This window comes from Orycteropus afer, unplaced genomic scaffold (genome assembly GCF_000298275.1).
Source record: "Orycteropus afer afer isolate SDZICR_OR568_19922 unplaced genomic scaffold, OryAfe1.0 scaffold00018, whole genome shotgun sequence".
NCBI classification, from domain to species: Eukaryota; Metazoa; Chordata; class Mammalia; order Tubulidentata; family Orycteropodidae; genus Orycteropus; species Orycteropus afer.
This window is the reverse complement of record NW_006921605.1, coordinates 14,497,094-14,507,495: the sequence shown is the minus strand read 5'-3', so window position 1 is coordinate 14,507,495 and position 10,402 is coordinate 14,497,094. Positions and strand designations below refer to the sequence as shown.

The 10,402-nt window shown below is 40.0% G+C and overlaps 1 protein-coding gene across 1 annotated transcript in view; it reads left to right on the top strand.

Moving 5' to 3' along the window:
* Window positions 1-10,143, top strand: part of PRKAR1A (protein kinase cAMP-dependent type I regulatory subunit alpha) — a 15,366-nt gene extending 5,223 nt beyond the window's left edge. Inside the window, exons 2-10 of the mRNA XM_007959695.2 lie at window positions 1,964-2,134; window positions 2,902-2,993; window positions 3,203-3,264; window positions 4,066-4,112; window positions 4,817-4,975; window positions 7,221-7,281; window positions 8,497-8,618; window positions 9,560-9,641; window positions 9,971-10,143. Of these exons, the coding sequence (XP_007957886.1) occupies window positions 1,964-2,134; window positions 2,902-2,993; window positions 3,203-3,264; window positions 4,066-4,112; window positions 4,817-4,975; window positions 7,221-7,281; window positions 8,497-8,618; window positions 9,560-9,641; window positions 9,971-10,143 (969 nt within the window). The remainder of the gene's footprint in view (window positions 1-1,963; window positions 2,135-2,901; window positions 2,994-3,202; window positions 3,265-4,065; window positions 4,113-4,816; window positions 4,976-7,220; window positions 7,282-8,496; window positions 8,619-9,559; window positions 9,642-9,970) is intronic.
* The last annotated feature ends 259 nt before the right edge of the window (window positions 10,144-10,402 follow it).

Sequence of the window (10,402 nt, the reverse complement as noted above, 5' to 3'; positions counted from 1 at the left end):
AGCCTTCTGGTTAGCAGTCAAGTGCCTTAGGCACTATGCTACCAGAGCTCCTGTATGTCATTTTACACAGGTATATACTATAAATTAAATTTCTGGACGTAGAATTACTGGACCAAGAAGTAAATGCACTTGTAATTAAATAGAAATGAAAAATTAAAGTCATTTTTTTACATATTTTTCTTACTGTGTTTTTCTTAATGAAAAAGTAGGAAGTTGAGAGAAATGAAGGAAAAGATAGCCACCTGCACAAAAAGAAAATAGAAATCAGACATGATTCCATTAATAAAAATGAGAACTCTTACCACTTGATGCTTATTCCTCTGAACGTTTCTTGCTGCATAGAGTTCTTCAATTTATTTTGAGGCCAGAAGCTGGGCTGAACACGGTGTAGGAAAAAAATTGGCATCTCTTTCGTTTCTTTTTTTTTATCAAAAGCTATCCTAAAATAGTTAATGAGTGTTAAATTCATTTAGAATCAGAAAGAAATTTTTAAAAATAATGGAGAATGGGTCAAATGAAAGCTGTAGATAGTGCATTCTTTTTTCTTATTTATTTTGCATATGATAAACTCTTTGTTGCAGATCTGAGAGGAATTTCTTTTTAAGGCCCTATGTTTGAAAAATAAAGATTCAGTTTTTATATAAATTGGTTCAATTAAGAATTAGTTTTTAAAAGCAAGAAAGCTCTTTTGTTTTAACTTCAGGTATTTAAAAAAAACACAAAAAACCCAAACCCATTGGCATGAAGTTGATTCTGACTCATTGCCACCCTCACTGGGTTTCCAAGGTAGTAAATCTTTATGGAAGTCGATTGCCCCGTCTTCCTTTTACATTGTGGCAGGTGGGTTTGAACTGCTAACCTTTTGCTTAGCAGTCAGATGCCTTAGGCACTATGCTACTAGTGCACCAGAGCTCCTTAACTGCAAGTACTAACCAAAAAAATCAAATTCAGCTGCCATCAAGTTGATTCCGACTCATAGCGACCCCGTTTGGGTTTCCGGGGTGGTAAATATTTACAGAAGTCGATTGCCCGGTCTTCCTTCTGCAGAGTGGCTGGTGGGCTTGAACTGCCAACCTTCTGGTTAGTGGTCAGATGCCTTAGGCACTATGCCACCAGCCCAGCTAATAAAAAATGCTTCTGGCTCTGCTAGGAGTAGTACTGTCAGACCTGATCTTATTTAAATTCTTGATCACCATCACATTGTTTAGTTATTTGGTACACCCTGGACTCAGCTGAGAACTCCCCAGGCTCAGGACCCTCCCCCTTTTGTTCGTAATATCTCATTGCCTTGTAGAGGACTAATCCAGGGAATGCTTATTGAGTTAATAAACGCAGTGATTTAGACGTTTTCTGATCATTTGCTGTGTCTGTGTTGTTTCTAGGAGCTCTGGTGGCATAGTGCCTAAGGCACTTGACTGCTAACCAGAAGGCTGGCGGTTCAAACCCACCAGCCACTCCTCGGAAGGAAGGTTGGGCAATCTACTTTCGTAGTGATACTGCCTCGGAAACCCAAGGAGAGGTCTCTGTGAGTCGAATCTGACTCAACGGCAGTGAGTTTGGTTTGGGTTTTTTGGTTTGCGTTGTTTCTAGATATCATTTATTAGGATTTTGTTCTGCAGTTTATCATTATTACAAACAAGATCAGTTATTGTCAGTACATTACTCTTCTGGGTATCTTACTTTTTATCTTCATGTTACGTGTCTTTGTCCTAATGACTTTTGTTCATTAATAAACTGGTATTAAATAGTAGCTGGTATCAGAGGAAACACAATAACTCTTTGAGAGCATCTCTCTTCAGGCTGTACTCTGCATTTGGAATTGGCTTTTTGAAAACTCTTTTAACTTTCACACAGGTAACTAGAGGAGGAGATTTGAAGTGACTGAGGTGATTGGAATATGAGAATACCAACTTCACATAAAGTGCCGAATGATCTCATTGTCCAGACCTGTAATTTCTTTCAGGAGGAGGCAAAACAGATTCAGACTCTGCAGAAAGCCGGCAGCCGTGCAGACTCCCGGGAGGATGAAATCTCTCCTCCTCCCCCCAATCCTGTGGTTAAGGGCCGGAGGCGACGAGGTGCTATCAGTGCTGAAGTCTACACGGAGGAAGATGCTGCCTCATATGTTAGAAAGGTACTTTGGATCCCTAAACATTGGTGAAATGTTAGTGGAACCTACATGGTAGTCATCTGGTCTCCTTGGATGGATGCATGCCTGCACTGTTGAGAGTAGTGAAACATCAAATAGGATGACTCTTACTCCACCTGTGCCGTTTTTTAGACCTGTGGGGCAGTTTCTGTACCAGAGTGCCACAGGAGATGTTAAACCAGTGAATGATGGGATTGGAGACATTGTCTTTGCTGCCCTTTGTACTGCAGAAGCAGCAGCAGGTAGCACCCATTTTCTCTTGAATTGGGGTGTCAGTTTTGGACACCCGGTACTTCATTTGTGACTTTCAACCTTTTATCCTGTAACCTTCATTTATCCTAATCTTCCTCATTCTGGGTTAAGCTATTAACCCTAAAGCAGACCAGAATTGTGCTGGTGTGTGAGGCTTGTGGAACTAGTAGTATAGACCACAGTTTTAAACATGACTAATTGCCCTGAAATACTTAGTTTTGTGACCTTGATCAAGGTTTGCTTTTATTTTTCTTTAGTTGTTAGCTGGAAACCAGATACTAGCCTTTAAGTACAGATCTGCTTATAGACATGGGGATTAATTAGTCAATATTTGTTCAGTACTTTGTGGATCAAAGACAGTACAAGTTTGTTGTAGTGAAAATATTTAACTGAAAGCAGTCTTGTTTAAATGCATTAATGTACCTTGACATTTAATTGAAATGCAGATTATGAAGTTTTTGGTTTATGGAATTATCATTTGACCTTCAATTCTTTCCTAGGTTATACCAAAAGATTACAAGACAATGGCTGCTCTAGCCAAAGCCATTGAAAAGAATGTGCTCTTTTCACATCTTGATGATAATGAGAGAAGGTATGTACAGGTTTGTTCTTATGCTGTTTTTTTCCAGTAAGGCTATAGTCCAGAATTCTTCTCATCATTGTCACAAATTTTAAGGCTCTTGGTAATCATTCATCTGATGACCATCCAGGTTGAAAATCTGGCACCTTTAAGTCTAAAGCTAGTGTTGCAAATCCACCCAGTAGACGTGTGGAATGTGACATGAGGCTTCTCTCTTGCAGTGATATTTTTGATGCCATGTTTCCGGTCTCTTTCATTGCTGGAGAGACTGTTATTCAGCAAGGTAAGGGCTGCTGTTTCTCTGACCTCCAGTGTTGTCGTGGGGAGGACGTGAAAAGGGAGGATTTCTTGGTTTGATTTTATTGAAGGTGTTTTTCCTCCTTCATCCTGTCATCTTCCTCTGTTACACTATGAGTTTTTCCTGTTTCTGATTGTGAATTAAAATCCTCTGAGCAAAAACGCACAGTCTTTCCTCAGGGGGCTAGTATTCCCCTTGCATCTGTGATTACCATTAAAGGAAATTCTGTGTTTTTATTCTGAATGTTGTATTGAATTTTATAGAGGTATGGTGTATATGTCCTTTACGTTGATTATTAATCATTTGAAAAATAAAGTAGGAAATAACCCATGTTCTTCACCATGTAGACTGTCTATTTCCAAACTTCTTGTTGATTTTTAGATTTCTGCCTACATGCACTAACATGAATCTGATCTTTCGGGTATCTGTCTTGTCTTATTTACTTGATATTTCATGGGTATTTATAAACCATCTATATGCCCATGCAGTGACAACCTGATACCTTGCTACTTCATCGTTTGTGTTATTTTGGGGCTTTTTTTGGTGGTGGTGGTGGTCTTGACTCAGGAATGTCCTGTACACATATGTAGTTCCCCCCACACCCGAGGTATTCTTCACTATGAGGTGATAATATAAAAATCAATCAGTTTTAAGACTTCAAATGTACTGCTGGATACTTACTTTCAAAGGACCACTATAAGATAGGTTTAGTATTTTACATTAATAGTTTTAATTTGTGTTTCCTTATTTGAGATACACTTAACTTTTTGCTTTCCTTTCTTGTAGGTGATGAAGGTGATAACTTCTATGTGATTGATCAAGGAGAGATGGATGTAAGATTTAATAAGAGCAAAATTAGGTCACTAATCTTAAAAGTCAGTGCATAATTTTTTTTTCCCCCATCTAAGGAACAAGAGCAGTATCTGAAGGACTGCATATGGCCTTTGTGTGTCTCACTTAGTAGTGCTTGCATCTTCTACACCTTTTGCGTTGCATTTTAATGACACAGAGACGCTTTTTCAAAATGATTTCTTTAGGCCTACATGCAGTTGAAAAGCTTGGCTGTAGTTGCGGTGAGATGGGATTCTGTGGAATAGAACAAGCCTGGGGAGAGCCCAGATCCAGCCACGAGTAGTTAGGAGACTTAGGACCACTCTTAATTCTGTGAGGCTTGTGTACCATGAAATAGGGATAAAAATAGCGTTGGTCTCATAGAACTGAGACAATGCAGTGACCTAATGTAAGTAACATACTTAGCACAATACTCTGTATGATTCTTCTTACTATTAGAGTAACCGTTTCCCTTTGGTTATCTCCAGAGTACTTTTTCCTATTAGGTAATTAAATTAAGTAGGTCACAGACACTCTTACCTCATTTAACTCAGCTTTGCTCTTCTGTGTACTGAAAGCTTAATGTATTTTAATTTTTGAACACAGTTCAGGATTCTGACTCCTTAAAAAGGTGTGTGGGTTTTTAATTCTCATGTGTTTGTGTATGTAGAAAAAGGACAATTCTCTGGTGTCACTTGCATTTCAGGTCTATGTCAACAATGAATGGGCAACTAGTGTGGGAGAAGGAGGGAGCTTTGGAGAACTTGCTTTGATTTATGGAACACCCAGAGCAGCCACTGTCAAAGCGAAGACAAATGTGAAATTGTGGGGTATTGACCGAGACAGCTATAGAAGAATCCTTATGGTAAGACACCATGGCTTTGTGGAGTGTGGTTTAGAATCCCTGCCTAAGTAACCAGTGTTTGAGTAACAGTGTTACCAGATTAAAATGAGAATATCATTTACTTTTTGTAATAAAATGCTTTGTAGTAAGCCCAATATAGCATGATTCCGTATACCCTTTGAGATACGATCTTTTAGAGTGGAAGTTTGGCCAGAAGTAACATGAGAAACAAAATAGGTCTGTGTAATGGTCACCACATGTTTGGAAATCTGTCCATTTGCCAGTAGGCACATCTTAACCTACCCTGATGCTTGTGTGTCACAGCCTGATTGGTGCTGCTTTTAAGTGCACAAAGTTATTTAAGGCCCCTCAGAAGTAATCAGCTTCTTTTTAACTGTGAAAGTGGAATATCAGTAATGCAGATGGCATGTTCCTGCTCACTAAAGGAAAATTAACAAATAATAAAACCACTGGGACGTTTCTGCTGTGATGTAGCAGGCTTTCTGAGAACTGGGTAGGAATGTGTGGTATATCTTTGGAAGTTTAAGTCCCAGCTAATGGCATTAGTCATTCTGAATGGTTTCCTTAACTTTGTGCAGTGCTTGTCTGGCTGTTTGAAAGTATGCATGTGTATATGTGTATACAGGCAGCCCTTGGGTCAGGAATGAGGTCCATACCTAACTGGCTTTAAGAATTTGTAGCTCAGTCCGAACAGGTCTGTACCATTCTTGTTTAGGCTTGCTTTAGTGCAGGAGGTTCAGAGCTTTTTCAGTGATCTGAAAGCGGCACATGCAGCAAGTGAAGGTAATAGTGTGAAGAATTTGTTGTGAGTTGGGGTGGTGGAGGGGCTTGGTTCAGTTGTTTCAAAGCAGGACTTTGAACTGGTTCTTGCCAGTTCTGTCACGGTTGAGAAGGCAAAGATGACAGCACCACTTTGAATATGGGTGGCTCTCCACAGTCCTGCCGATAATCGGTCTCATGATAGACTCCTGAAGGGGCACACTGTACCTGTTCTGAGTCTCCTGTTTCAGGGCTTCAGCCTGTAATTTTTCCCATTCTGATTACTGTGCTGAATCACCCAAATTGTAAAAATTCATGTCTGTTCCTTTTTCACTTTGTTGGACAGGACAGAAGTGGTTTTTGAAGCCCTGCATTAAAGGACAAGTAGGAGTTGTTTGTGGGTTAAATGTTTGTGACCTGGGGACTTCCGTACATACACATGATTTTCTTCCTCTGATTCTTCAGATATGTTGAACTGTCTTTGCAGATAAGACAGCTTAGCTAAGTTTGGGGTTATGGCCCCTCATTTTTCCCTCCAAGTGGCAGCAGTTTATATTAGTTTCTTACTTCTGTGGGGTATTGGAGTTTCAGGGAAGGACTTTGCCCTGGGAATATATTCAGCTAGAATCACATATATTAGTTGGGATTTTTTTTTTGGGGGGGGGAGAACTGATAATTTATTTAAAATTTCACCAGTTTGATGGTATTAGGAACCTTCTGTAAGGAGTTCTGATAGCATAGTGCCTAAGACATTTGACTGCTAACCACAAGGTTGGCAGTTCAAACCCATCAGCCACTTGTGGAAATAAAACTGGGCAATCTATTTCCGTAGAGCTTTACCACCTTGGAAACCCAGTTGGTGTCACAATGAGTTGGAATTGACTCCATGGCAGTGAGTTTGGTTTTGGTTTTTGAGGAACCCTCTGTGGTCATATGCCTGGTTTTCCTTTCAGTAGGAACAAGCTACTGAGGGCTTTTTTAGAGAGTTGAATGGGGGGCCTCATCATCTTCAACATGAAGAAAAATAACCTCACATCAAAAAGAACTTCTTAGAATGGATAACCAAGCTATGGTACATACACACAATGGAATACTATGCAACACATAAAAATAATACAGAATCTGCAAAACACCACATAACATGGATGAACTTGAAGGACATCATGCTGAGTGAAATAAGTCAGTCACCCAAGGACAAATATTATATTAGTTCATTATTGTAAAAAGTCAAGGCACAGTTTATGTGTGGAAAGAAACATTCTTTGTTGGTTACCTGGGGTAGAAGGAGAAGGGAGGGAACACTGCAAAAATAATAAATGGGGGGGGACTTCCTTAATTTTGTTTATTAACAGCAAGCTACAATTCACCTAGGGTTTTTTTGTTTGTTTGTTTCTTTGTTTGAACTTTAATGTTTATTATTTCACAGCATTATGTGATAATTACACATTTTTGAAATAGATTTTTTTTTTACTTTTTCTAATTATAGGGAAGCACACTGAGAAAGCGGAAGATGTATGAGGAGTTCCTTAGCAAAGTGTCTATTTTAGGTGAGTTTTGGAAGACTGCGTGGAGAATTGTTAGAAGGGTTAGTGATACTTCAGCAGAGCTTACTGTGCTCTGTGCATAAAAACCTTCTCTAGTTATCTTCACTCATGCTTTTGTTCGCTAATAGTAATGAAAAATACGTGGAATTTTTGACAGTCAAAGCTTTAACTAAACTAGGAATAATTTTGACAGTATTGAGTTTACGAGTACATGAGAAGCCTGTGGATTAGAAATGATGGGACTTGAGAAAAGCCTTCTGGGATATGTGCTGATCAGTTCTTCTTGAGGAGACAAAGGCTGCCAGTGTCCTGGCCGGTCATTACCAGGTCATCACGCTGTGACCTCTGACTTTGATGCTTCACCAGTGAGTCCATTGGCTCAGGAGAGAGAGTATTTGTAAGAATGCACTTTCTCTGTGGGAAGGTGAAGTGTCCTTTGGTGGCATCTTCTGAAAAGATGCCTGGAATTTGTTGAAGTTTGAAATAAAGCCAGATAATTGGAGATATTTTTGTGTATTTTCTTATATAAACTTGGAGACATTGTGAGAAACTGTTTTTTCATTGGGAGGGAAATGGCCACGTTGTAACAATCTTCTGCCATTGTTTTATTACAGTGAATTGATGTTTTTTTCTCCTTCTTAATGCCCATTCTCTAGAGTGACTACATTTGCTTATCCATTTTATGGATAATGACCGTGTTACTTTTAGGTCCAGTAAATGTCAATTTAGGAGCTCTGGTTGCGTAGTGCCTAAGGCATCTGACTGCTAACCACAAGGTTGGTGGTTCAAAGCCACCAGCTACTCCTCAGAAGGAAGACTGGGTAATCTACTTCTGTAAAGATTTATTGCCTCGGAAACCCAAAGTTGGTTGCTGTGAGTCGGAACTGACTTGACGGCAGTGAATTTGGTTTTGGAATTGTAGATTTGATTTGAACTGTTGTCATTCTTTAGGAATACTTGTATTTTATTACTCCTTTACCACTTGGGTGCAGTTGGTATAAGTTAACCCAGTCACTGGGCTACTAAAGTAAGACTCATCTGTGGTAATATGAGAATATTGTTGAGGTTAGTGGTAATCAAAGACAGGAGACATACTTAATGTGAGATGCTGCTGGAACGCTGAACGGATATGGTTTATTTAGTTGAATCACTTCATACTTTGTTTTGGCATTTTTACCAATCTCATATAACATAGAGAAATTCTTTGGGTTCTTTCAGAATCTTTGGATAAGTGGGAGCGTCTCACAGTAGCTGATGCATTGGAACCAGTCCAGTTTGAAGATGGACAGAAAATTGTGGTGCAGGGGGAGCCAGGGGATGAGTTCTTCATTATCTTAGAGGTAAAGAGGCTGCATTTGATACCCGAGGAGTTGTGTGCCGCGGGAGGGAGAAGATGGGTGAATTCTGGTGATACAGAGCTTTAGTTCTTGAGACTACGTGGTGGTTTTATTTGAAAATGATGTTAGAAATGCTGTTCGGTTTTCTACCAGGCCACGGCATTTTAAATGAGTTTGAGTCAGAATTGAAGAGCCCTAGGCAGGAAGTAATAACCAAATCCTGACTTGAACAAATTAATCCTCAAAAAAAGCCTCAACAATTTAGTGTAAAAAACCATAATGATTTTTCATCTTATAAAGTGCATGTGTTTGGGCTGTTCGTCAAAAGAAGATCAAAGGTGATTGTTAAAAATGTAAAAGTTACTTTTTTTTTTTTTAAATCCATAGCAAATACCCTTGCCTAACAGTTAGATTCAAATAGCAGATTTTATGACTGTGACTCGGTAGCTGCTTATTGATTTACCTGAATCAGGTTGGGAGCCTCTTTCTGTATAGATAGATCCCAGGTGGTAGGTAATGTAGGCTTGGTGGCCTTAGTGTTTCTGCCACAGTGACCCACCTCTGTTGTGGGGCAAAAGCAGCCATTCATAATATGTAAATGAACGGGTGTAGGTGTGTTCCAGTGTGAAACTTCCTTTACAAACCCTGCCAGTGAGCTGGATTGGCTTCCAGCTGCAGGTTGCTGACCCCTTAGCTTAATGAGAAGAACCTTCCTGGGGGCAAGGAGGCCCACACTGGTTTAGTAGGAATCGAGGCTCATGTAGTCAGTGACTAACTACTCAGTTCATCTTTTTTTATCGCATGAAAATGGTTTGAAGTAGCCACTGATTTTTTTTTCGGGGGGGGGGTGTGTGGTGCAAAATAGCTAAAATAACTAAGGTCTTTAAAATGTCAAACCTTGGGTTTGAAAGTATTTTTTTGTGTTTGTGGTGATTTTATCCCAGGGTTCAGCTGCTGTGCTACAGCGTCGGTCAGAAAACGAAGAGTTTGTTGAAGTGGGAAGATTGGGGCCCTCTGATTACTTTGGTACGTGGATTGTCTCACAGTAAATACCTGGTTTTTTATGTCACTTAGCAGTGAGATCCTGTAGTCGTTCATAATTTTTTATCACTTTCTAAGTGTAGTCTCCTTTGGTTTGCAGAGAAATTGTGTGCTATTTTGACCTTTATTCAGTTAATAATTAAGTTGATTTTCTCCTTTATCAGTTTTTGTTTGGTTTTCTGAAGTGCAGATGTTGTTGTCTGTACTAACCTACTAGAGAAACCAGTACTTGTCGTCTCCTCCTCAGAAGGGACAGAGAAGATGTTTCCCCAAGCAGTCAGCCTACTCTCACCCTGCTCCTTTCTCTTCTGCAGGTGAAATTGCCCTGCTGATGAATCGTCCGCGAGCTGCCACGGTGGTTGCTCGTGGCCCCTTGAAGTGTGTTAAGCTGGACCGACCTAGATTTGAACGTGTTCTAGGCCCGTGCTCGGATATCCTCAAACGGAACATCCAGCAGTACAACAGTTTCGTGTCACTGTCTGTCTGAAATCCGCCTCCTGTGCTGCCCTTTCTCCTCTCCCTGGTCCATGCTTCAGTCTCGCAGATGGCTTTATTTTCCCTAATTGCAGCGCCAGGTGGCCACTGGCATCACAGCTTCGTGTCTGTTTATATTAAAGTTGCTTTCCTTGCGCCCTTTTTCATTTGGAGCATTGAGTGAATGCTCGTACACGGTTAAATAAATAGAAAGAGTTCTGTCTGTGGAGACGTTGCTGTCACTGCTTCTCTTTGTGCAGTGTTCGTGTGTC